Genomic DNA, 27,528 nt, shown 5'->3' with positions numbered 1-27,528 from the left:
TCTGACATACTTCAACATTGCATTGTGTGGATTTTGCCATCACCTGTCCCAGGCCTGCAGTGTAATGCATTTAAAGGCATTTTTAAGGCAAGTGATAATTGCAAAATGTAAGCATATCTTGTCACTGTAAACTGGTCATTATCTGCCACTGGGGGATGGTGGTGCCTTTCAGGGAGCTCACAGATGGAAAGTATTGTCCCTTTGTGAGAATGCATCAGTTCAGCACCTTGTTCTGGTCTGGCAGCATTCCCCAGCAATGGAAGCAATTCGTTTCTTCATCCACTCTTTTGTGCTGAAGTGGGTGTGAAATACTTCCACGGTATTGTAAAAATGGTTAGAAATGGCTGAGGGGCAGTGAGAACTTTACAGACTGCCACGGCTGTGTCTGCAGTGTGCCTGTGAGATGGCCTTCATATTTTGCTGTAGGAAATTAATTTTTTCAATCTTGCTAATACAAGAGTAATCAAAGTTTATGAGGCAAAGTGGGACAGTTAAGGAAGCTGTACCACTGTACCTACAAGGGTCTCTGATACTCAATGAAAGCCACATAGCTTTAGCAAAAATAGTTGTATCTTCCTTCTGTGTGCCACTGTGCTTGCATGTGCTCAGTGATATCAGTGTGAGGTCTGTTCGTGGTGGGACAGTTTATAACCCAGTAGAATTCCACAGCAGCAGTGCACCAAGCCTTCAAATTTCCAGTGCTTCCCTGTCTTCCCTACAGATCAATTTTTCTGTGCTTAACGAGGAGAGAATAAAAGCCTTTTAATGGCAGATGGGTGTGCTGTTAAATCCCTCAAGATCTGATCATAAGCATTATACTGGAACCTCTCTCTGCCTTCTCATTTTTGTCATTCATGGTGTTATGCTGTTACTTTGCTCTTGTTTTTTCCATGTGGTGTTCCCTCCTGTGTTTTTGGGTTTTTTAACAGTAGACCAAATTTAAGAGGTAACGGATAAAGGAGAAATAAATCACATTAAAAATTATAAAAGGTAGAACAATTTGTGACATCCTTTATGAACTGTAACCTTCATCATGATTTATCATGCACTGGAAATTCTGTGTTATAGATGTATGTAAGCATACATATGTGTGTGTATCTGTATACATATACCTACACATATATATTTACACATCCATGTGTAAAAATATTTATTTTTTAAGTAAATAAATATTTACTTTCCCTATTCCTCTTTTTACCTATACTGAGAGCACACAGACATGTACAGAGTTACAGTGCTTTTATGTGAGACCCATAATGTTCCTTTGGGCACTTGCTGAAGGTGCTGTGAGTGACCACAGAACTTGTCAGGGTGTTCAGGGCACAGCAGCTCCAGCTTGCTCTGAAGGATGAGCTCATGGCCACAGAGGGAGCAACTGTGAAGGATGAGCTTGTGTGTGCCAGGAAATGGTCTCTGCTCTTTGGGCAAGGTTTTCTGCAGGCCTGGGTCACATGAGTTAGTCAGGGAGGGTGCCCTGATCACACAGGATGAGCCAGCTGCCTCTGAAGAATGGTCTTGTAAAGCTTCAGCAAAATGCAAGAGATGCCACTGAGCTCAGAGGGACAAAAGCTCTGCCAGCTCTTTGTACTGTGGGTTAGGGACATGCCTGAGGCAAGTTTCTGTTCTTCACCTCATACAGGCACAGGCTTAACAGGGCCCTGAACAGGGAACATTTGTTTGTACCTCAAATGAGTGAGATTGTGGCAGTTATAGCAGGAAGGCTCAGATAAGATATAAAAGCTAGAAGGAACCAGGAGGACTTGGAAGGATGTTTGTAACTGCTTGCACGTGGAAGTGTTCTGCTTGTTCCTTCCACTTTGTCTGGTCCATTTCAGTGGAATATTTTCCCAACATAGGAACTTTTTGTTTGCTGGTAACTAGGTACAGCCTCTCTGGAGAAAAAAAAGGCAAGGAATTTGTAAAGAGGTCTCTTGAAATTTGATATACCTCTGTCTTGGAGAGAAAAGTGAAGATCTACATTGTCATTTTCTGTTGTGACTTTTTTTGTGGCTCATAAATGCTTTCCAAGGAATTCTAGGACTTTGAGTTTCAGCCATTCTTCTTTCCTGAAGTAGACAAAAAGTCCTGTAGAGCTGATGTTTTTACTCTTGTCTTTCAAATAATCCACGTTTAAACCCAATTTTGAATTCTCCACTCTGTGTTCTCTTCTTCAGTGCTTTATCCTCCAGTGTTCTGTAAACTTTTGTACTTTCAGATGTAAACAGGGAGAGTATTGTGGGCAAAGACAAAAAGTCCAGAAACTGACTATCCTTTTTTGACCAAACACTTTGGCCTTGAAACAGCTTTCCTTATTTCTAATCTCTGTCTTTCTGCCATTCTCTCAGCTCTGTCATTACCAACTGCATAATAACAACTTCTGCACTAGAAGTGCTAGTTTGGATTAGTGATTTAGGATGTGAACTCTATGCATGGAGTTTAAAATTGTCCCCAAGGTGGGATGCCATCTTAATTTTCCAACTGAACTCTTTTCCATCCCAAAGTATACAAGACCCTTCAAGGGACAGAGGCTGGAATGATGATATCTAGGAGTTGAGGCCAGTCTCACTTTCCTCTTCACTCTTGTGGTAATTGCAGAGGTTTGCCTGAAAAAAGTGCTTGATTTTCACACAGACTACACATTCACTACTGATTTTTCTGTCCTAGTAGATGATGTATTACTAAATTGATCCATGAGGAATAAGGGTTATGCATGCTGCACTTTTAATGGTAATAGAGAAGTAAGGTAGGAGATTATTAAGGAAAAAAAAGACTGTGAGCTAGATGATCTGTGTTGAAGAGGTGGGGAGGCAGGACAACATCCTAGTTCACCTGAGCTGGAGTAGGTCCTGGGCAGACATCAGTATGACCAATGCCAGAATCTGACTAGTTGTGTGTCTGTTCCATTGAAGTCACAAATATTGTGAAAATGAGCCTGTTATCTTCAAGATAACACAAGGAGAGAAAGGGATTTACACCAAGACTGTACTCATGGAGATTTTTGTTCCCCATTTTTTACTGGTGAGAGACCGTGTTCCCTTCTCTCTACCCCTCCCTGCATCCCCTCTGTACTCTCTACCTCTTTAGGTTGCCATAGCTTTGATGATCACTTGACCTCCAAACAAGAAGGAGGAAAATCCAAGAACGTTGTGAACCTGGGAGCGATCCGCCAAGGCATGAAGCGCTTCCAGTTTCTGCTGAACTGCTGTGAGCCAGGCACCATCCCTGATGCCTCCATCCTGGCAGCAGCCCTGGACCTTGTAAGTCATTATTGCTCTGTTCTTTCCTGCTGAGAGCATGTGCAGATGTGGTGGTCCACTGTCATTCACTAATGCTCTTCATGCCCCACAGACAGAGTGTAAAGCATCTCAGCAATTCCAGCTGCTGCTGGTGGTATTAGCTGGAGCTTTAGCATCTGTGAGTGGATCAAAATGTGCAGACAAAATGGATCTTTTTTTTTATTACATGGCTCCCCATAACTGCATTATTGCCAGTGCAAAGCTTGTATTGTTGTCTTCGTACTTCTCTCACAGACACTCTGTTTCTGCTCCTAGTGTCACTCTACAGAATAAGGATTGAAGATTGGATAACTACTTGGAGAGGTGCAGGAATTCCACTCTTGAGATCTGACAGAGTTATTAGGCAACACTGAACTATTAGTCACCACAGCCAGTCAGTGGGAAAAAATTTTATCAGAGTGTGTGTGCTTTTAAATGTGGATATTGCTGATTTGCCAGTGCAAATCAGAGTGACACCATTCAATCCCTTCTTCCTGATATTCTGTGTCTCCTTCCTTCTTATCCTTGCAGTTGTGTGTTTTAACAGTTCCTCCCATTTCTAAAGCTGTGGCCTTCACCCTGTGATTCAGGAGCCAGTGGGGCTCTGTGAGGTGTTTGTGTGACAAATACAGCTGTGAAAAACCAGCCAAATATTAGCAATTTCTCTGCATGCTGCTTTTCACTCCCTTCCCTAAGTGTTTGGCTGTGTGCAAGCTGGAAAAAGATTAAAATCCACATGCTGTCCCTTTTCTCCCCAAGCCCCACCTCTCACCTGTGTCACTGCTGTGCCATTTGTGCTCAAATTCAGTTTTTTTGCTCGCTGCTGGGGGTCTCAGGCTCATGGACTCTGCCTTCCCACTAGTGCTGTGCCCTGACCTTTGCTGCATTGCCTGCTCCATGGCTGGAGGGATGTTATGCTCTGTGCACCTCTCCTCTGTATCTTCCCCTTGACCTTGCACCCTTGGAGTGCAGATCCAAGCACGCCTGCATTCCTGTTGGTCTGGAGTTGCTGTTGTTGTCAGTTCCCATCTAGCTCTGCTCTTTGGAGTGCTCCTCACCCTTCTTCCAACAGACACAGGTTGCATTCACTGTTCCCCACACCTCCTGCCAGAGATCCTTGTCCCTCTGGGTGGGAGCTGTGGGTGCAGGGGCTGACAGAGTGGCCTTCCTGGTGGCTCTTACCTGTCAGGGTGGCAGTGAGATCAGAAGGTGGCTTGCAGCCTGCTGAGTGTGTGACACCCAACTTCAGGCTTCCAGGCTGCCACCCTGTTCCAAATTCTAAACTAACACAGCAAGGTGTGAGGTGCATGGGCAGGAAAGAGCTCATTCCTAGCAGGTTTGTCCCCAGGAGCCTTCTGAAGATGCACTAGTCTGTGTTCTGATAAATCAGAGGGTGAAATGGGGTTTGGCAATTATGTCCCTATTGCCTGTAAATGTCTCACTGAATTTTTACATTTCCCAAGTGCCTAAGCACAGACCAGATTACTCTGTGCCCATGCATGAAGTCAGCTGGAAACTGCCAAGTCAGAGTGAGCTGTTTGAAGATGTCTGACCTCCAGAGCTGACTTCTACTAACTTAAACTCATTCCACTAAGTGATGCATACAATTTTGGTGTCAGAATTTTTAAAAGGTCTTCAGCTAAAGATGAAGGAAGCCTTGCCCTAATTATAGCCTTGGGAGACTCCAAGTACCTGTTCAGTTGGCATTTTGTCTACAAAGTATGGGAGATCTCTAGAAGTTAGGCAGTCTCACCCCCAGCAGGCTGCAAGCCACCTGTCCCAGTTTCCATGGCAGAAATATTTCCCTGTGGAAGTGCTCATGCTTGGGAAGGAAGTCAGAGATTGCTGCAAACAGGTCCCAGAGTAAAAGACTGGGAACAAAACCAAGGAACTGTGTCATGGAGTGTACTTGACCATTTTGTAGATACAATCAGAGAGGTCTGAACTAATTGAAACAGGCAATTCTCCAAGACACTGATTAAAAATTTACTTGCAGCCTGTCTTCTTGTACCTGCTAAGACAACTTTCATGTCAGACTCACTTTTGCTTAGACAAAGCAGAGCTACCCAGTCAGCATCTTCTGAGAGTACTCAAATTGACCTGGGCATCTGTAAAAAGTATTGGTATTGGTATTACATGCCTTTTTTTTTTTTCTGTCTTGAAGAGAACACAGTCAAAAATGAATTTTTGCTCAAAGTGTCATGTGAACTTTAAAAAGGGACTCAAGGAAAATTGATTAGTGTCATAAAAGTCATTGTTCTTGACAACAAAACTGCACACAAGTACTCTGTAGTGATAAAACTGCAGAATCAGGTTTACATGACCAACAATGTGATCCTGTGAAATTCCAAATCCACTCTGAATTTGGTTCCTTCCACCCAGGTCATTTGTTCTTTAGAACAAATCAGGATATCTGTCGAAAAAAGTCACTGAGATGACTTGAATTGTTAACAAACTGGTGAATTAATGCAAATTTATTCAGTACAAGAAAGTTTTCAAGGTGCAAAACAAGAGAGTAGGTCCAGTGTTAAAAGTGGGCTGGTGAACAGTTGCATAGACATGGACAGACTTGTGAGGGTGTTGCTGCTGTGTCAGGTTTGGACAGTGACCACCATAACTTGTGTTCTTTTCAGCTGCTCATCACCTGCCTGATTAATTTCTCTCCATTTGTGATGTGTTTCTCTGTTGTGTGAATCCATCTCTGTTCATTCTGTCACATCTTCATCTTTCTCTTGCTGCTGCTGCTTCAGGTTTCTCAGAGCCTCAGGTAAGCAATCCCAGGGAGCTTGTGCCCTATCATGTTCCTTCAAACTGGAGGTCTTTGCAGTGATTTTTAAATAATACAGTGATTTTTAATGAATCCTGCTCCTTCTCTGCCCCCCATCCTCCATATCCTCTTTAATTGTGGTAGCTGTGTGCTTTCATCATGCTTACAACACTTTTCTTTACAGGATTCCAGTATGCTCAGAAATTTTGACTTCCTTGCTAGTGAACTAAACCAGTAGTAGGCTAAGGCTGGGGCTTTATCTCTTCAAGTATGTCTCCATGGTTAAGGTTTTACTTTGTGAGAATAAAAGAATAAAATCCTCAACTATTGTGTTCCATATTGCATGTGATCAACAAGTATTTAGTAATGTTTTTCCAGTGCTAGATACTCGTTTGTCTCTGGTTAGTGAGTGTCTGCATTCAGCTTTCTGCCTTCTTCATCAGGACATCATTGCAGCTTAAACCTTCCTCTTCAAAAAAATTGCCTTTTTTTCCCCCCCAGTGTTTGTAAAAATGTGAGCAAAAGCTGCAAATGGATGTTGTGTCAGTAATTTTTTAAATCAAACTTTAGGAGCATTGGTCCAACATTTTTTGTTTTCAGTTTTTAATTAAAACACTTTTGGAGGCTTTATTTAATAATGTTCAACAGAGCATCTTACAGGGTCTCAGGGCCTGTCTGGTATTTATAGACCACATTTGACAAGCCCTTCTTTATAAGTAGATGCTGATCTGCTTAAATTATTTCATTAAAGCTGTCAGCATCCAAAAGTGTGTAACACATGTTTGTGCTCTGTGGAATTAGAGAACCTTTTAAAGCCAGCTGGTAAACTGCAGGCATTGTTGTATTCTTAGTTTAACAAGCTGCTGCTTGCAGGAGTTTTGGTTGTGGAAATTGCAGGAAGAAAGGGGAAAATTGAATGGAAATTAGGAGAACCATTTGCTTTTCAGTCCCTTTCCATGACTGTAAGGATGTCATTTTGGCAGTTTAGACTGCTGGGGAAAAAAGCTACTCCTGAGTCTAAGCTGCCCTTTGGGAAACAAAATTCCTGTGTCCATTTTTTGAACACTTCAGGAAGTTTCAGAAGCATTCTTAATTGGTCTGACATTTGTCCTGCTGGGTGATTTAATGCAAGCTAAGATACACTCAATGTAATTTCTCCCATTAAAGTGATTCTTCCAAGCCAGGGACACGAGGATTTTCCTTTGGAAAAAAAGTCAGTCCTTTCAAAACTCAGCTGCCTGCTGCTATTTCAGTACTGAATTTCCTGACAGTTGCTAAGGTGGTTGAAATTTGGCCAGTGAAATTTTTTTGACTTACACCAGAGTAATATATTTGTATATATTTATATATCTCCACAGATATTAATATAAGCCCAAAACAGTGCTTTTGCTAGTTTAAGAAGCCTCCATTTATGCTCTCACCCCCAAGATGAGAGAAGAAGCAGAACCTGAAGTGGGAAATGCTAGGATTTATGTGGCCATGGTGTCATTTGTTCTTGCAATATTTGCAACCTCAGCAGCAAAGGTGGAACTAAAATTTGACTTGTTTGTGCAGTAACAGCTCTGGATGCACGCTTCAGCTTTTGCAGTTAGGTGCTTTCTGAAGGAGAGCATTACAGAGGGGTCTAATGTTCTTTTTAAGTTTATATTGTGATTCTTTCTGCCCCTCTAGTGGACTGAGCAAGGCTGCTCAGTGTTTATGAGCTTGCTTTTAGTAGCTCAAGAGGTGAGATGATGCAGAGAGACGCCGGTGTCAGCTTTTTATGGAGACATTGCTCATGTCGTGCCGCTCCTTGGCAAGCTTGCAAAGCAATTTTTAAAGCCCAGAATACTCTAGTGTTCAGAGAGCTTCTCCAATGTGTGTTTTGCTTTTAAGGTGACTTTTTTGCAAACGTTTCAGGAGGCTCCTGTGGTGGCACGAGCAGCCCTGTTCCTGGAGTGCGCGCGCTTTGTGCACCGCTGCAACCGCGGCAACTGGCCCGAGTGGATGAAGGGCCACCACGTCAACATCACCAAGAAAGGGCTGTCCCGGGGCCGTTCCCCCATTGTGGGCAACAAGAGGAACCAGAAGCTGCAGTGGAATGCAGCCAAGCTCTTCTACCAGTGGGGAGATGTAAGTGTTTGCTTCTCTTCTGCTTACATTAAATAAATACGGCAATTATAAAGGTGATTGGGTCCCCTACAGGATTTCAGTCCTTGTAGGATGGGCATTCAGAAACCTTCCTTCCAACCTGCACTTCACAGCCTGCCAGGATCCCCCCTTCTCCTCAGGGAAGTGACTTTGCTAGGACATGTTCTCCCCAAGGATGTGTTTGGCCCGTTCTCCTTTCTCCAGCACTTGTCATATGGGAATGGCTAAGGAAGAGGGAAAATGTGGGCTGTCATTCTACTTTCTATTTTTCTTCCTTCCAAATATATTTAGCTTAGGGCTCCTTGAACTTGGTGTGATGCTGTATATTTAGTAATGAGTTTCTCTTTGCTGAACTTAATTCAGTTTCTCTCTGCACCCATACAGACTGTTAGCACTTATAATTCTTTGGCAAGGAATTCTACACAGCTACAATGAGTCATGTAAAGAATTGTCTCTTTTTGTTTGGCACTTGAATCCCTCAAGTTTTATTTGATTGTGATATCTTACCATGCAGGAAGGAGGCAATTGCCTTATCAGGCCCTATGAAAGTCACTTGCAATTTCCTTGTAAAGCCCCCAGGATAAAATTTCACATGCTTATCTGTGCTCATGTACCTGCAGCAAAGAAAATCAAGACAGTTCTTGAGAGCTCTCAGGTGTCCTAGCAGGAAAGCAATCTCCTTGCTAACACACCTTTAGCTGGAGTGTGCTGACAACACCACCAGGGCTGTTGACATGCTGATGGTGATGCTGGCAAACAGCCAGGATAAGCAATCAGTTTAATCAATGACTTTAAACAATCAGTTTCTGGAGAATGTAAGATGGAAATCTGACTGACTCTGCTCTTTCAATGCATCCTCTGCACACCATTATCCCTGCTCCTATAAACATACTTTCAGCTCATTTTTGGGAATTGCATCAGGGTGTTTCTCCTTTGGAGATGGAAGCAGGCATTCCCATGGGCATTTAACTGTCTTGAGGAGGATATCAGGACTGTTACTGGTTTCCTCATTCACAGCATGTTTTCTTAAGCAGAAGACCTACATTCTCAGTGGGAAGACTTAGCAAAAATCTAGAATAAATATATCAAAGGAACAAAGAAAAGTGGAAGAAATTAATAGTTCACAATGACCTAATCTCCTTCTGGCTGTTATGTGCCCGTTTGGAGGAGTTTATTGCTTAACTAAATTTACTGAAATGTTTCATCCTGAAATTTTTCATCCTGAAATTTTGACATCCTGACACTTTACAAATTTTTATTGGCAAAAAGGAGTAAATAAGTTACAGTCTTGACAGCAATTAACCTTCTGTCATCCCTTTCTCCCCTTTAGACACTAAAAATAAAGCCAGGGCGTTGTGGTTGGGCTGAAATTCTCACCTGCAGGGCTTCTCTGTGTCCCCCTGCAGGCCATTGGTGTCCGTCTCAACGAGCTGTGCCACGCTGAGAGCGAGAGCCCTGCCAACCTGCTCGGCCTCATTTATGATGAGGAGACCAAGAGGCGCCTGAGAAAGGAGGATGAGGAAGAAGACTTTTTAGATGACAGTAAGGAGACTCCCTTTACTACAAGAACCCCCGCTTGTAAGAACCTCTGCTTTAGGAGCACTTAATATTTTTTTCTCTTTTCATTTTCTTGCCACCCAGCTGTATTTCCCAGTCCCTCACTTTCACCCCAGCTTCCTCCCCTGTTCTTTTTGTGCCTGGGTGTAGAACATGGCAGATGTGTAACAGTACTGAAAGGCTTGGGGGGGAAAGGGAAGGGGAAACCAGGCAGCGAGCTGCAACTCCTGCACACAGAAACTGCAGTTGTAAGCAGGGTCTTAATTTGTTTCTTGAGCCTTGCTGTCACCTGAGTGCCCAAAGTGGTTCAGGCTCCATTCCTCACAGTTACTTCTGCCAAAATATTTATATAAGATCAGCCACTTTTCAGTTTCTGAACCTTGACGGCTCAACTCACCTGATGTGAATTGGCACAGCTCTGCTAAAGGCTTTTAAATCTTGACTTCAGAGTAGTGCCTGATTTTCAGGCAGAAATAATAATAAAAATAGCATCATTAAAAATCTGTAGAACAACAAGATGATGAAACCACATACATTTGTGCCTGTGTGTACATAAGGGTGGAAGAGCTGTGACAGATCACTGATTCTGAATGTCTGTGCAGGCATGCAAGCTATAGCAAACCCTGTGAACCAAAATAAACTGTCAAAACACACCCTGGTGTAGCTGAAGGGGTAACAAACACTTTGTGCTCTTTAGCCCATTTGTGTATACATGTGTGCTGCAGTTTCCTGGTGCTTGTGTGCCTGCACTGTTGTTCCCTGATGGATGTAGTGTTTCTCTTCTGCTTTCTCTTCCCGTGGTTCTGGATTTGTTCTTAGCACTGCATAAAGGACAAATTTGGGCAGTGATGTAGCACATGGATTGCTTGCACAATTACAGAAGCCTGACTTCAAAGGAGGCTACCTTTTCCAATTATCAGGGTATTAATTAATAATAATAGGAAAACTATAACAGCTAGTCATAGCTCCATTATTTTGAGACAATTTTCTATATTTGAAAGTAGTTCTTTTCCACAACTGCAAAAGATTTGACTGAATGCAAAACTGAAAAGGAAAAGAAGGGTATCTACTTCTTAACCTGTATTAGCCTTAAATGACATGTATAGAAATGGTCACAAATGTGGGGTTAGTTTAGTAGGAACTTCAACACAACAGACTGTAATATTATCAATGTATATAATATTATCAATGTATATAATATTATCAATGTATATAATATCAGTGTAATGCAGGCTAATATAATAAACAACACAATCTAATACATAATTAACATAATATAGAATATAATATGACATAATTCAATATAATATAAATTAATATAAGATAGACTGTAATATAACATCATATGATGTAATCCATGTAATATAAATGTTGGTATTATTTCATGTGCTGGTAAATACATGGTTTGCTATTTGGTTGATTCTGTTTATTTTAGTGTAGGAAAGGTGGCACACAAGTCTGGGGTTTCCTGTTTTTCAGTGCAGCTTGCATCGTGCACCATATGTGACAATGTCCATCACCTCTTGGTTCCAGATGTTGCATTAACCCCTTGCTGATGACAGAAATATTCTTTCCTAGGCACTGTGAATCCCACCAAATGTTGTTGTCCCTTTGCACTAAAAATGGCAGCCTGTCAGCTTCTCCTGGAGATAACCACCTTCCTGAGAGAGACCTTTCCCTACATGCCCAGGCCACGGACTGAGCCTCTTGTGGTGAGTGGGCCAAGCACACTGGAGAGGGATTTGCCCACAGAATCCCAGATTCCAGGCTCTGAGGAGAGGTAGAGTGGGGTAAAACCTCCAGTGGATCTCTGCAGGGAGAAAGGAGCCATTGTGTGGTGAATAGAAGATGGTCAGGGTACATGAAATGGGTTGGTTAAGAAGGTGAGACCATGGAAGCACGACATGTGCTGCTGGAAATTAAAGAAAGTTTCCAAAGAGAGGAGAGGGATTGAGAAAGAAGGGGTGGAGGACTTGGGAAGTGTGGGAGGCAGACTATAGGAAGTGACAAGCTGAAATGCTCACTCACTGTTTAGCAGTGGCCAGGGATTGGAGGTGGCTTGGGTATGATTGAAATAAACCCCATCTGAAACACTTCTTCCTGAAGAGCTGGGGGTGTTCAGCCTGGAGAAAAGGAGACTTAGGGGTGCCCTTATCACCCTGTACAGCTCCCTGAAAGGTGGCTGTGCTCAGGTGGGGCTGGGCTCTTTCTCCAGGAACTGACAGAACCAGAGGTCACTGTCTCCAGCTGTGCCAAGAGAAATATAGGTTGGATATCTGGAAAAAGTTTTTCACTGAAAGAGTGATAAAGTTCTGGCATGGCTGCCCAGAGAGGTGGTGCAGTCCCCATCCCTGGGTGTGTTTAACAAAGTGTGGGAGGCAGACTATAGGAAGTGACAAGCTGAAATGCTCACTCACTGTTTAGCAGTGGCCAGGGATTGGAGGGGGCTTGGGTATGATTGAAACAAACCCCATCTGAAACACTTCTTCCTGAAGAGCTGGGGGTGTTCAGCCTGGAGAAAAGGAGACTCAGGGGTGCCCCCATCACTCTGTACAGCTCCCTGAAAGGTGGCTGTGCTCAGGTGGGGCTGGGCTCTTTCTCCAGGAACTGACAGAACCAGAGGTCACTGTCTCCAGCTGTGCCAAGAGAAATATAGGTTGGATATCTGGAAAAAGTTTTTCACTGAAAGAGTGATAAAGTTCTGGCATGGCTGCCCAGAGAGGTGGTGCAGTCCCCATCCCTGGGGGTGTTTAACAAAGCCTGGATGTGGCACTGGGTGCCAGGGTTTGGGTGAGGTGTTGGGGCTGGGTTGGACTCGATGATCTTGGAGGTCTCTTCCAGCCCAGGGATTCAGTGAATTCTGTGAAGCTTCTCTAGTGGGAGAAGCTTGCAGTGGGAGCTGATACTGCTGGCACATCCCTGTGGTCTCCTTTCTGCTGCAGGACCTGGAGAGCTGCAGGCTGCGCCTGGATCCCGAGATGGACCGACACAGGTATGAGAGAAAGATCAGCTTTGCTGGGGTTCTGGATGAAAATGAAGATTCAAAGGATTCCCTGCACAGCAGCAGCCACACCCTCAAATCTGAGGCTGGCTTCGAGGACAAAAAAGGTTTGTCAGAACAATAAGGCTTTTGTACTCTCAGGGCTTGTGAAGTGGCGCTTGATTTTGTGTTTTCATTTGCATAGACTGTGTTAAAAAGCAGGCAGCCATGGAGTCACGTGGCTTTAAATCATTTCTGAGACGCTTTTGGCCTTCAGGGTTCAATATAATGAATGTGAGAAGCAAAGATGTTAAATTTTATCAAACAGTGCTATGACTGAAATCGATGGAAAGCTTTGCACGATTGCTAAAAAGGAGCAAGCCTTGTTTGAAACTGCCTCTTAGTGGGATGCTGAGAGAAGAAGCATCACTATTTGATTCCCTGTAAAAATAAAGATCAAAAGTGGTGTTTGGTTTTGTCTGATCACAGTTTTTCACTTTGGGGAAATCACAGCTAGAAGGGAAGATTGGGATTTTTCTGTGGAAAATCTGTATGGAAGTCATGGCATCACAACAAATTAATGTGATTGGCCTCTTGAATTCTTTGCTACCACATGAAAAATACACTGTGTGGCTTTTGATGGCTAGCAGATTGATGTTACCAACATCCTCTATAGTGTACAAGCAGACTTCAAGCTCACTGTGTTGGCTGAGAGCAGTTTCCATTCTTGAGCCATCTCATGCAAGACTCCCATTCTATCTGATGGTACAAGTGTTGCAATACAATATAGTCATTGTGTGTGTTTGCAATTAGAGACTAAACTGCCAGATACCTCTAGACCACCCTCTAACAGGTTTCCTAGAACTATTTGCATTCTGTCTCAAAGTAGTAATTTACAGGTGCAGGGATTGGAATGATAATTTTGATGATTGCTTGGAAAGGATAAATGTTTAATGATTATTTCACAACAATCTGTGGCTGGTTTTCCTCTCAGAACTGTAATGTCTGTTAATGATTTGGAGGAACTTTTATTGACTTCTGCAGGCTTTGGATAAAGTTTGTGTTGTCTTCAGCAGTGAGCTTGCCACAATTACTGGAGGAAATATTAGAAATGCTTCCAAGACTTGTGTGGTGTAAAACTTTCCCCAGAACTGTGTGTCTGGTGGGCCAGTTACTTCTGTGCAGACCCACCTAAGAAAGGTGAGCTGGATAAATTGATGCTCAACCTCATTTTGTCTGCTCTTGGTATATTGGCAGCCCAGAAGAACACACAGCCTTAGGGTCTGTCTGAGAGTCTTAAGGCATGTGGGATAAGATGTCTCTGCTTATTTAGATGAGAAGAAGTTTAGGTTGGGGTTGGGTTTTTTTTGTTAGGTGGTTTTTTTTTGAGGATAGATATGACAATTGCTTGAAACCATTTTTAAGCTTTCCAAGGAAGAGTCCTGCCCTCTGGGACATTACCTGGGTGGGAGAATACCTTCAAGCAGGCAGTCCTGCTGGAAATTGCTGCTGGAAAGTCTCTAACTCTCCTCTTTTTCTTAGAGACAATGCTGTCTTAGCTTTTCCTTTGCATGTTACTGTGCTGCAGGCATAATGTATTTTTGCAAAGATAGTATTGACTTTCTGCATCCTTTTCTCCATTAAACTACATTTTCCTGCAGTTTTGAGGGTTTTTTTTCAATTTTGCCTTTTTCCTAAGCTGTCATGTAGTTTTCCTTTACTAAAGCTGCCTTTTTGCTGCATTTTAGACCTGGGGAAAGTGACTGTGGTAGGAAGGTTGAATCCTAATATGCCTTAGCAAAAATGTAATTCCAGTATTTTAGAAGCTTAATAAATGCAAGGTAATGTTATATTTTAAAATTACAATAATCATGTTCTTCTCTTTGGCCACAGCATATTCTTCTGGGAATCCACCTGGGCCAAACACTGCAGAGGCATCTTTCATAATCTACACTTTCCTAGCTAAGAAAACATTGTTGTGTGACTGTAACTAAATTTTGCTTGCCTGCAGTGAGAGGTTTCTTTATCTCAAACTCTTTGATGAGTACTGATCTGTTTCCCTTCATTTTCCTGGAGTGTTAAACCCTTTGCTCTCATTGCTCCCCCCAGGCATGGCTTAGCAGCTCCCCAAAAGCCACGGGTTTACTCTGTAGAATCTGCTCCAGGTAGGTCTGAAACACAGACACCCCAGCTAGGTAGATGCAGGCCCTCAGACCATCACATGTACTCTTTGGGTGCCAGAATGGGATTCTGCAGACTTCATGCAATGCAGTTACATGTGCTGAAGCAGTTTGGGATTGGTGGAGCTGATGTGAACCTTGTTCAAGCAGGAGCGATTGCCAAGGGACTTAGCATGGTCACTAGGAGGGAGATCCTGTGGTCACCCAGCAGTGCTTTGCCAACTGATTTGTGAGGACTGAGGGGTAGCTGCCAAAACATCCAGCTGTCTTTGAGCAGGACATGGGAGTGGGAATTCCCTTCTGGAGGAGCTGGGGGCAATCTCAGGAGTGAAGGTGTGTTTGCTTTATCCTGAAGCCAAAAAGCAACTCTATTTAAATCTTTTGCTTACCCATAGTATCCAAAAAGCTCTGTGCTGTTCATTCCCAACCACACAGCCAAGGTAATTGATCACACGTGGCCTTGCCTGGTTAGACCTGCAGTAAAATGACTGAGTGTTGCAACATTTGGACTGACATACTGCCATGTACTGCCTTTGAACTAGGAGGAGAATGAAAGTGCAAACAGTTGGTGCTTTAAACATTGAACCATTCCATGTCTGTGCTCATCAAAAATGCAGAGTGTCAGTGGATGTTGTTAATGCCTGAAAGCTGCTGATTTGTCTGAAGGAGAAGATCTACGTGCTTCTGTTTCCTCTAAAGCATTCTAATGATGAAGAGTCCCATGCAGAGACACGGATTTATGCAAACCTCACTTCAGAGAAGCCTTGCCTGCTAGCCTCATGGAGCAGACTCCCCTCTTGCAGTCACACATGCTGTATAAACAAATCATTGATCCTACTGCAGAGCTCAGGGAGGTTCACAGAGCCCAGGCCCATGGGAAAATAGGTTTGGCCAAGGTGCCTTGCTCATGCTTGGGATTCAGCCAGCTAGCCATAGCAAGAGGTGATGCTGCACTAATGTAAACTCTAAGGGCTGCAAGAAAAGTGCAATTCACATCCATTGGGCAGATCCTGCTTCCTGGCAGGAATGGGCTCCATTTGGTGTGAATTGTAGGATTTTCTTGTCCACGCTTTGGGTTTCTGTTAGCGCAGATGACTCTACTTGCTGGTGGTTGAACGAGGGCTAATTCCAAACACAGACAAGGCCTGAGGTGATGTACCAGATCTCCAGGACATGAGGTGTTGACCACATTTTTGTGAAGCATCTTTACTCCCTGATTGATCGAGCTGCATTGGCATTGGCTTTGGAGGGAGCCTCTGACCCCCCAATCCTTGGCAGGAGACGCTGCAAACCCAGGCTGGCAGCAAAGGGTTGGGAGGGCGGGGAGGGCCAGCATCTCTTTCTTTTTAAAACGGGGAAAAATTAAGGGGAAAAAAGTCCTCTTTTATTCTTTCAATACAGTTCCCAGCAGGAAGATCAGGATAGGAGGCTCCCGCTTGCTCCAGATTAAAGGAACCCGCAGTTTCCGGGTGAAGAAGGGGGGTTCCCTTTCCAGCATTCGCCGGGCCGGCAGCCTAAAGAGCACCAAGTTATCACGGCAGGACTCAGAGTCTGAGAATGAGGAGCTGCAGCTGTCCCACAGCAGGGACACTGTCACTGATATAGGTAACTTAGATGAGTGGGTGGAAAGGGAGGGGACCGTAGGAAGGACCCTGAACTCTTGATGTGATTGCAGCAGAGCTAGAAATGGAGAGAGATCCCCACCTCTGCAGGCTAGGAAAAATCTAGAGCTCTCTTCAGGGGCTGCCTGGAGCAGGGCCTGGGAGGAGCACGGTACAAATCCTGGGTGCAGGGTCAGCTCCAGGCACAGATTGTCAGTTCAGAACTGTGTTAAAGCATGAGCTCTTAGAATGCTGGCCTGCCAGCTGAACGCTTGCTGTCTGTAGGGGAGCACATGCACATGCACACACCCCCCTAAATCACAGGATATCATGAATACATGAGGTGATATGTATATATGATATTTTATTGTCCATAGCAACAGATTGGCTATATGTGTGTATATATTTATATATAAACACATATATTTTTAGGCATGTACTTCATATTCCGTGTTGGATATGACATCATAAGCATGTCTGGTGACATGTAGAACATGTATTCCTATATGCAGAACATAACATTCACATGCTGCATACTATATTTCTACATACATGCATATATATCTATTTTTGTGGTTTATAGCTGCTTTCCTTAGTATCTAAAAGATGGATGTCCATACATTTATCTTATGGAAACAAGATGTGCATCCTACTCTGTGAATTCTCCATCACAGTTGAATTAGAGGGCTTCCCTTCACTATTGGTGTTAACCAAAAGCTGTGGATACATTTAGAGCTGGAATATCCTCCCAAGTTTAATGGTCATTTTTATGTTGCCCAAAAGATGCTTCAGCAGGAGAACAGGGAGAGTGGGATTGTCAATTCTGTTAACTCTGACTAGTCACAGTTCACTTAAAGAAGAGAAAAAGGGTAAACTGAAAGTCATTTCCAGCCAAGTCTTAATATCACTAGTATTAGTTCTATAGGAGGCCCGCAGGGTATGAAGTGGTTAAGGGAAACACAGGGTCAGTGAAATTCTCAGGGAAATTCTCCCTTGGCTGAGTTCTGAAGTGTTCTAGTGTGCTAGAATCAGGATTTTTTTCCCCTTTCATCCCCATGACATTAGCAGATTTATGGGCAATTAGCAGGGACTTTTCCTGTTGGCATTTCCAGTTGGGTGCCATTTCTGGTTGGATTTTTGTTGACTTTTTTTACCACAGAGCCCAGTCAATGCAGATCACTAAACCAACCATTTGCAGCATCTGAATGGTGCAAAGAATTTGTTTATGATGGTTTTGGATTATCCATTTCCCTTCCATTAAAGAAAAAAACCAAAAAAAGGAGGGACAAATGTTTGCTACTGACAAGATGGCCTGTGGGTCAAGTCCAAAGAGTTCTTGTAAGAGTCAAGCCAGCACAGGACTGGGGAGGGATGTCCAGATGCAGTCCTTCCAGTGTGACATATTCTGTGTACTCTCATCTGTTCCCACAAGGCTGGCCTGGCTTACAAGTGCTGTCCCTAGTCTTGAAGCCCGTAGGGAGCAATAAAAACAACAACCTTTTGGGTATTTTTCTTTTGAAGAAGGGAGCCCTTGGAGCGCGAGCGAGCCCAGCATTGAACCCGAGGTACTGAGCAGCACAGGCATGGAGGAGAACTATCACCGGAACATGTCGTGGCTGCACGTAAGTACAAGCTGCCAGAAGTGCTCCCAAGGATGGCATTTTCAACCAAAAACACCTTTGTCTGGCAAAAACCAGATCACAGTTTGTGCTTTTTCCACATAGCATAAAGGATGTCAAGTGTAAGTAAGCTGCGACCTTTGGAAATTGTGTGTTTGCCATTTCTAAAATGGAATTAAATCTCCTTCTCTCTAGTTCATACATTTAATTTGTTTTCTCCCAGGGACAGCCATACTGCCTCAGCTGAAAAATCCATTAGCTCAGTAGCTTCTCTCCAGCATGGCCAGTAGTGTGTGTTTCAGGGAGAGCAACAGAATGGGCTGCAGTGTGAGCTGGGCCCCTGGGAAGTGGCATTTTAGCAGCTGCTCCTCTAAGCCAACAGAGCCTTGTTGAACAAGGGCTAATTCCAAACACAGACAAGGCCTGAGGTGATGTACCAGATCTCCAGGATATGAGCTAGTTGTGTAGTTTTGACTCTGTCCAGCAGACAGGTAGTACAACAGTGCAGGTGGGGTTTGGTCATGCAGGGTCTAAGGGCAATCTTTGTGCCTGTGATTTAGACTTGCCAGAAGTCAGTTGGGCAAGCCTGCATTGCTGTGCCATGACTGATGGTGTCCTGTGTGAGCACAGACACTGGGCAAGCCTGCACTGCTGTGCCATGACTGATGGTGGGAGTGTCTGTGTGTCTCCTGTGTGAGCACAGACACCCTTCGACTTCCCAGTTGCCTTTGGCAATGACAGCTGTCAGTACTGACTTGATATCTTCATTTTTTTCCCCCAGGTATTTCACATAGACTGCTCTCAGCTGCCCCATTCCTATGGGGTGTGGGCAAGAACAAACTTAATCTAGTACTTTGATGTCACAAACAGTTCTTGATAGTTGTCTTTTTCAGATGAGGCTGGCAGGACAGGGAGCTGTTCTGCAAACTGAGAGGATGCTGTTTTCCTCAGCCTTAACCTTGCCACCAGCCAAATACATGCATCTACATCAGCTCTGTCCCTTTGCTTTGTTAGCACTAATGTTTCTTTAGCCATGCCCAGGTAGTTTGCAAACCTCTTGTCAGTATGAAGACACAGACAAATACCTTTTAAAAGCTGTGCTGAGCTTCACACCTCCCTAGCTAGGCTGAGGAAAAGCTGGCTTGACTGTGCCAATAATCCCTGCCTGTGTAGCTCCATTTTCTGTAGGTAACTGTTTATGTTTTCCCTTCCAGGTTATGATCCTGTTGTGCAACCAGCAAAGTTTCATCTGCACACACATTGACTACTGCCACCCCCACTGCTACCTCCACCACAGCCGCTCCTGTGCCCGCCTGGTCCGGGCCATCAAGCTGCTCTATGGGGACACAGTGGACTCCCTGAGAGAAAACAGCACCTTGAACAACGTGGCAAGAGGCAAAAAGCAGAAGGAAGTGAGTAAATGGAAAAAGCAGAATGTTTTAGGGTTTGTCCAGACACGTCACGGTTGCCTTTGAAAATTGTGTGATGTACTCGTACAGTTCTTTCATGACAAAATCAAGACAGGTTTTCCTAAGCCTGGCTTTGCTGTAAAAAATCCCAGAAATCAAGTTATTCAGCATTTTCTAAGGAATTTAATCTGTATTGACTGGGATGAATCTTAGTTGCTGATAAGGTCATTTAAAAAGCTTACAACTTGACCTCAATTTTAGTGTTCTTTTGTGGTCTCTGCTTACTAACCGGTGGATTCTGGCTTTGTTCATGTTTTTTCTTGTCTGTTAGTAATAATCACTCTTGAAATTCTTGTAAAATCTTATGTAGTTTCTTTCTTTTAGGTCTGAGCTCTCAGCTGTTCCAAGAATTGCATACATTAGTCTTTAATGTTTGTCTCCTTTTAATGACCGTTTCAGCAGGGTATTCAGACAACTTTGTGCCTTTTTAAATGTAAAAGTGTACTTTTAACTTCAGTGGAAATACGTTTCTGCTTTCAGGAAAGTGCCCACCCAGGCAGCAACTGAATTGTGCCAACAGTTAAACCACAGCAGAAACAGACTGCAGTTATCCTGAATAATTGTAATGGCAGAGCTTTTAAACTGCTTTGCAGTAACATTGGAAACAAAAGTGTTTATGGAACTGTCATGAAGCTTTCAGCTGGGTAAAGAGGCTGTCATCCCTGGCAGTGGCATATGAAGGGGAAAAATTCATTATGTTCCTTCATCAACCAGGAGATTCCTTGTTTCCTGTCAAGTTAGAAAATTGAGGGAAGTTTTCATGGAATGAAGCACAGAGCAGGTGAAACAGAAGCTAATGTTTTTGCTTTCCTGACAACTGTAAACCCCACATTTTCCCTCTAGCACAGAAAAGCACAAGTTATTCAGAAAGAGAGGCAGTCATTTCCTCTGCAGGAGGCAGGCAAGAGATGAGTAGCTGGTGTGCTTCACAAAGGTAGCAAAAGAACTGTGCATTTCTTTAGCTTGTTTCATCTCTAACTTTGCAAGACAGAGATATGCATTTCATCCTACATCAAACCATCAAAGCATTTAAGAAACAGCAGGAAGAAAGAATTTTAGAGGCAGTGAGGTTCTCCTACAAACACGTGCAGGGTGTTTGCACAGACCTCACTTCCATTGACAATCCTGGCTTTTTTCACAGTCCAAGAAAGACATGGAAGTGTGTCCAGAGAAGGGAACAGAGATGAGGAAGGGGCTGGAGCACCAGGAGTACCTGAGGGAGGTGGGGGAGCTCAGCCTGGAGAAAAGGAGGCTCAAGGAGACTTCCTCAGTCTCCACAACTCTGACAGGAGGGTGCAGCCTGGTGGATTTTGAGCTTTGCTCCAAGGAAATATGACTGAGAGGACATGGCCTCAGGGCTACTTCAGTTGCACCAGGGAACATTTAGATTGAATATTACAAAAAACTTCTCTCTGAATGGTTTATCCAGCCCTGGCACAGGCTGCCCTGTGAGGCAGTGGAGTCACCATCCCTGGAGGACTTCAGAAATGTAGGGATGTGGCACTTGGGGACATGATTTAGTGGTGGACTTGGCAGCCCCTGGACTGGTGGTTTGACTCAGTGATTTTAGAGGTCTTTTCCCACATCAGTAATTCTATGATTCCATGAGAAGGATCATTCTGTACACTGAACACTTCCATTGGTAATTTTTTAGAGAGAAGCTGTAGACTTTTTGCCTCTAACCTACTTAACTAAATACATGGGTGTGCCACCAGTGAAATTACACAGAGAACATTCACATTGTTCATTTGGTTCACTGACTTCTGCTTTTAGATTTTATTGGAAAAGCATTGTTAAAAACAGAAGAAAATTGGATGAAATGTGTTGTCTCACTGATACTAGGCCTGCTGCCAGCAAAGAAGAAGGCTTTGTGCTACAGCTCTGGTACCAGATGGTTTCTAGTATATGGAAATTCCTCTTGTACATAACCTCCTTTTCCACATTTTGAGAAATATAAAAGTGAACCCCACTTTCTTTTTATTTCCTTCCAGTGCTCAGACAAGTCATGCTTGAGAACTCCTTCTCTTAAAAAGAGAGTGATTGATGTCAACTTGGAAGGGAAGAAGGACTCTGGAATGCTAAAATACATCAGGAATCAGGTACTGATTAGGCCATGTGCTAGTTAGGGAGGCAGACAGGTGCCAGGTTAAAATGCCACAAGAGGGAAAATGTGTATGGATCTCCAAGCCCATGTGAAGAGCTGTTCCTGAATATCAATCAGTTCAGCCCTACATCTTTTCCCAATCTGAGTAATATTAAATTTAAACCTCTTAAGGAAACATGGTCAAAGAAGCCTTTAAAGATTTGGCTCCCTTAAATCACAGTCTGTATCCCTGGCTTTCCATAGTGACACATGCACCAGAGCTGAGGATACAAAAAACCAAAGAATTCACAGATGTGTGTAACTGCAGCCTGTCAGTTTACAGTATTTGTTTTCTTCTTGTTCAAAGTTCCTGAAGAAGGAACAGCCTGTTCTTAGTGGGAGTTTAATGGACCTGCATTGCTGGTTGTGCACCACTTTGGGAGAATTTGGCTTTCCTTCTGTCCTCTTTTTTGGTGTTTTGGTGATGTGAGGGACAAGCAGAAGACTAGCTTGGAAAAACTGCCCTTTTAGTACAGGCTGAATGCCACGTCCCCTCTGTGGAGCATTTTCTGAAATGGATGAACCTAGAAGTTATTGGTGGGTAATTTGCAGACCAAAACCAGGGTAAAAATCACTGAGTGTGTTCTTCCCTGTGGACAGTTTGCTCAGCATGGCTTGGTTTGTTGCAGGTGATGAGCCTGTCCCCTGCCCCCCTGTCCCTGCTGATCAAGGCAGCTCCCATCCTCACCGAGGAGATGTATGGGGACATCCAGCCAGCAGCCTGGGAGCTCCTGCTCAGCGTGGATGAGCACATGGCTGGGGCAGCAGGTGAGACAACCACAGCACTCAGGATGGCTGCTGTGGCTGCACAACTCACAGCACTTGGCAGTTTTCTAGTGGAGGAATCTGAATGGCACCAAGGGTTTCTTGGTTTTCATAGACCTTTGTGTGCTCTGTGGAAAGGAGGTGGTCAGAAGGATCAGGAGGGCACTCTCTCTGAGGCCCTGCATGTGGTGGATGTTTGGAGAATATTAAAATTGGTATTTGTATTCAATTGAGTTTGTAGGCAGAGGAAACACAGTGATTCAGCCTGTCCAGAGTCCACTGAAGCATTCTGTATGTTGCCTCATGTTTTGCATGGTCCCTTGTTGTGGAGACAGACTGGGATTACTGCATGGAGCCCAAACTGAAATAAAAACTGGTTTTAGCCATGAAAATATCCAGGTGACTTCTGCTGGAGCTCTGTCTCCTGTTCCAGAGTTTCTATTAAATCAGCCTTGACTAATCAACACAGAAATCTCTTGGAAGAGGAACCTTTGAAAGCCAAGCTCAATTAGTCCCTTTACTTCATGAGATGTTCTTTTTTTAAACAAATCGTGGCTGAGAAGATCAAAGGTGTACTCTATTTCAAAAAGCATGTTTTCCAGAAGAATTTACAAGCTTCAGCTCTAATGCTGTGTGGCTCCAAAAGGTGGAATCACACGTGCTTGGTTTCATGAAGCAATACAGTTTCTTCTGGGCCTGGTAGATTGGTGATCCTATTTATGGAGCCAAGATGGGTTTTCTTTTGGTGTGGGTTTGTACACCTGCAGTTTTTCTTTGCCAAATAAACACATTCTTGAGAAACACAGGTGATCAGCTGTTTCCTCCCTGCAGCTGCCATGTTCCTGCTGTGTGCTGTGAAAGTGCCAGAAGCTGTTTCTGACATGCTGATGTCCGAATTTCATCACCCAGAAACAGTGCAAAGACTGAATGCCATTCTTAAATTTCACACACTCTGGAGGTTCAGATATCAAGTGTGGCCAAGGATGGAGGAGGGAGCACAGCAGATCTTCAAGGTAGATAAGACACATGAAGCTTAATGATGATATTTACAGCTTGCCTTGTGGGATAGATGTGTGATGACAGACTGCCATGAAATTTCCTGAAACTCTGTTTAGGGAAAAAAATGATTGTGTAAGTTTCACTAGTGGGGGAGGTGGTATGAAGTAGTCCTGTGTAAAATAGGGAGAATAAAATGGGGACTCAGGTCAGGAAATATGAGTGAATATGAGAGAAGATGAGTGTATCTCACAGTCCAGTGAGATACAGAGCTGGGAAAATTGGCATTTCATGTTAATTTATGTCTTGGGTACTTGTGCTCATGTTCAATTAACAACACTGACAAGAACAGTTTGCTGTAACAAAATGTCTTTCATGGTTTTGTTTAGATTCCTCCTCCAAGTATAAACTTCACTCTGCCTTCTCCTGTGCTGGGGATGCCCTCTGTGCCAATGTTTGACCCTCCCTGGGTCCCTCAGTGCAGTGGGAGTGTGCAGGATCCTATCAATGAAGATCAGTCGGTAAGCAGACATCCTGAGAGCAAGCACTGCTTCCTCTCTGTAGAGGGGTGTGGTAAATTAAGCCAAAAGATGTGGATTAACCTCTGAGATTGTCTTTCCCAGCTAGGAAAAAATCTGGTACAGTCAGTGTAGGACACAGAATTTTCTACATGGGCATCAAGCTTTTCTGTTTGTTCACTGGGATACTGCACTGCACCTCATATCCCTGTGAGAGGCACTGACTGAGATCTTAGGAGCACACAGCTGCTCTCTCTCTCTCTCCAAGGGAAGATTTTTTTTCCCTAGAACTGCCTGAGAGACAATTTAGTCTGCACTGGTTCATAAGGTGTCTCCTGGGAGGAGTTTGCACCAAAACTTATGGTAGGTTTATATCCAGTAATTCTCCTGGTGAATCTCTGTTCAGCTGGCACTAGTCTGATTTATACTCAGAAACTGAGCTGCTGAATTTCACTGAGGTGAAGCCTTTGTCAGAAAATCTGTGTTCATCTTAAGAACAGCTTCAGGCTGTGTTTCTTCTCTCTTGCTCCCAACAGAAGTCATTTTCTGCCCGGGCTGTGTCACGTTCCCATCAGCGAGCAGAGCATATCCTGAAGAACCTGCAGCAGGAGGAAGAGAAGAAGCGCCTGGGCAGGGAAGCCAGCCTCATCACTGCCATCCCCATCACTCAGGAGGCCTGCTACGAGCCATCCTGTACACCAAGCTCTGAGCAGGAAGAAGAAGGTGTGCTCTGGCACCAGGAACTGCATTCCAGCATCCTGAGAGCATTTCCCATGGCAGTGATGCCCAGGAAAATTGATTTTTAGTGTTAGGAAGGTCCCAAGCACGTCCATTTGTGGACGAGTCCAAGTCATTGAGAAAAAGTGCATTTGAAAATTAATACCAAAAAAGGGAAAAAGTCTCAGATTGAGTTCTTACTGGGTGATAAAGACACTCCCATCTGCCCCAACTTCAGTGGAACTTGCCAGCCTTTAATACCTCAAAGCTCCCAGTTTATTGCAGGATTTAACACAAGAGCATATGCAACACTAGGAATGAAATCCATCTTTCCTAACTTTAACTCTTTAATAATAAAGGCTGGGAGGAATTGCTCTATGGCTGTATCTATCTTTAGAAACAGAACTTAGGATGTACTGAATTGGGGTTTTCTACCTTTGTGGTGAATATTGGGGGAGCTCTGGTGACCAGATCAAGCTCAGTACCAGACTTTGAGACAGCCCAATTTACATGACACGAGTCACAATAAGCTGAGTCTGTGGCTGAGGAGTTTTACTGGCCCAGACTAACAGAGCACAAACCTTGGAATGCCTTTAATGAAGTCTTTGTGCCATTAGGTGAGTAGAGAGCTGATGAGATCTAAGCACACACTGGAAAATCTGTGAGCAGAAATCCTAGTTCTTAGGAAAAACTAAGCACCAGCAGCAATGATGGCTAACAGGGAGTGCATGGAAAGGTTTTTCCAGGGGCTTTTCCAGGGTTTTTTTCCCTGTGATCTTCCAGAGGTTTTTCCAGGATTTTTCCAGATGTTTTCCAGGGTTTTCCAGAGGTTTTTCTGGGGTTTATAGGGTTTTTCCAGGGGTTTTCCAGGTTTATTTGAAGGGATTTTTTCCAGGGGTTTTTCCAAAGGTTTTCCAGGACTTTTTCCAGGGGTTTTCCAGGATTTTTCCAGAGTTTTTTCTGGGGTTTATTGGGCTTTTTCCAGGGATTTTTCAGGGTTTTCTCTGTTAAAATGTGATGCACTAGAGCACTGAACACTCTTATGGACCAATGTTCTGCTGTTTCCCAAAGCATGAGCAAATCTCCTCTCTGACTGATCTTTACAGCTTTTAAATTGTGTCTCCTGACACAAGTACCTGACAGAACTTTTCAGCATTCTGATTGGGTTGCTTGCTGTCCTTCAGACACTTCGCTGAAGCCTGCTGGCTGGATCTGGATTGACGTTTCCTATTCTCTTTGTCAGTAGAAGAAGTTGCCAACCTGGCCTCCCGCCGCCTCTCGGTGAGCCCGTCCTGCACCTCCAGCACCTCCCACAGGAATTATTCTTTCCGCCGTGGCTCTGTGTGGTCCGTGCGCTCAGCAGTCAGTGCAGAAGGTGGGTGACTTCCCCTTGCAGCATTCCCTCCTAGGATTTCATTCACTGGAAGCCTTTCCTGTTGAGCCATAAAGTTCTGCTGTTCCCTTTTGCCAAATATGAGTTACTGCTCTTCATTATTTTATTTACCCCTCCTGCCTCCTCTGCTTGGAGAGTAATGCTACAGGGAGCACTCTAGCTGAAAAAAAAAAGAGATTTTAGCAAAAGGAACTGGGTTGCCTACAAGAAAAGAAATGTAAATTGAAAAATGACATATTTACAGTGAAAATTCTTGATCAAGAAATTGGCTGGAGGCTCCATTTGTACTTTGAGATAGCAGCAAACCTGTCATGCCTGTGCAGTGAAGGGTGTTCTGATCTTTGTTCTGCATGTAGAGCCACTAACAGCAATGTTTGTCTAACCTGCCTGGATAGCAGCATGGTGTATTCCCTAACTCCTCTTCCTCTCACTGCTCCAGATGAAGAACACACTACGGAGCACACTCCAAACCACCACGTGCCCCAGCCACCCCAGGCTGTGTTTCCAGCATGCATCTGTGCAGCAGTGCTCCCCATTGTCCATCTGATGGAAGACGGAGAAGTCCGGGAGGATGGAGTAGCTGGTATTGACCTCCTTTAAACTTCAAGGCATTGCTGCTCAAGGATGGCAGAACCAGTTTCAAAACTGTTTGAATGTAGATTTGCAATAGAAATGTACCTTTGTAGGGGTTTTCCTTTTTATTTTATACATAATTTGTGTTTGGCATTGAGGGGCTTTTGCCCTTTCGGGACCCTAAAAATGCCCCTAATTCAAATGAAATATCAAGAAGCTGAAAAAAAATCTAGTGGGGAGATACAAGGATGATAAGAGGCCCAAATGAAATATCAAGAAGCTGAAGAAAAATCTAGTAGGGGGATACAAGGATGGCAAGAGGTCTAACACAAGTGTTCTTTGAGGAGGAATTGTAGAAGCTGAGCTTGTTTGGTGTGATTCAAAGGAAACAGAGAGTTAGAGGAGCACTGACTTAGAGTTGACAGCTTGGGAAGTTCAGTTTAGAAATTGTGAAGGAAGTTAATCACCAATAAGTCAATAATTTCTGTTGATTCTCCATGCACAGGGGTTATCAAGCCCTGGCTAGTCATAGCTATGGTTTCCATACCTGGTGTAGGTGACAGCCCTGCTCCAAGCAGGGCTTGGACTGAAGACCTCTGGAGATCTATTCCCACTCGTATTTTTGTGTTCCTCTAACAAGCAGAGCACCACCCATACACCACCTGAACATTTTGGTCATGGTCTAAGATGTCTTTGTAAATTAACAGTACATTTCCTTGTATTTGTTTTTTGAAAGTGTTAATACATGGTGGGCTGTTCTGCTTCCTTCATCTCTCCCTCATCATGTCAGCTAGCTGTGGATTTAACTTCCTGTCACATTTTGTATTCAGTTTTAGCTATTTGCA

General features: G+C 43.7%; 1 protein-coding gene across 1 annotated transcript in view; it reads left to right on the top strand.

Annotated features, from left to right (window-relative positions):
- Positions 1-27,528, top strand: part of UNC80 (unc-80 homolog, NALCN channel complex subunit) — a 102,554-nt gene that overhangs the window by 32,796 nt on the left and 42,230 nt on the right. The window contains exons 22-36 of the mRNA XM_059868306.1: positions 3,085-3,257; positions 7,942-8,154; positions 9,579-9,714; positions 11,308-11,441; positions 12,672-12,837; positions 16,291-16,494; positions 18,012-18,112; positions 19,324-19,521; positions 21,570-21,677; positions 22,351-22,489; positions 23,318-23,499; positions 23,872-24,003; positions 24,537-24,723; positions 25,961-26,092; positions 26,550-26,693. Coding sequence (XP_059724289.1) covers positions 3,085-3,257; positions 7,942-8,154; positions 9,579-9,714; positions 11,308-11,441; positions 12,672-12,837; positions 16,291-16,494; positions 18,012-18,112; positions 19,324-19,521; positions 21,570-21,677; positions 22,351-22,489; positions 23,318-23,499; positions 23,872-24,003; positions 24,537-24,723; positions 25,961-26,092; positions 26,550-26,693 — 2,349 coding nt within the window. The remainder of the gene's footprint in view (positions 1-3,084; positions 3,258-7,941; positions 8,155-9,578; positions 9,715-11,307; positions 11,442-12,671; positions 12,838-16,290; positions 16,495-18,011; positions 18,113-19,323; positions 19,522-21,569; positions 21,678-22,350; positions 22,490-23,317; positions 23,500-23,871; positions 24,004-24,536; positions 24,724-25,960; positions 26,093-26,549; positions 26,694-27,528) is intronic.

Source organism: Haemorhous mexicanus, chromosome 26 (genome assembly GCF_027477595.1).
Source record: "Haemorhous mexicanus isolate bHaeMex1 chromosome 26, bHaeMex1.pri, whole genome shotgun sequence".
Taxonomy (NCBI): domain Eukaryota; kingdom Metazoa; phylum Chordata; class Aves; order Passeriformes; family Fringillidae; genus Haemorhous; species Haemorhous mexicanus.
This window is presented reverse-complemented; position numbering and strand designations above follow the sequence as displayed.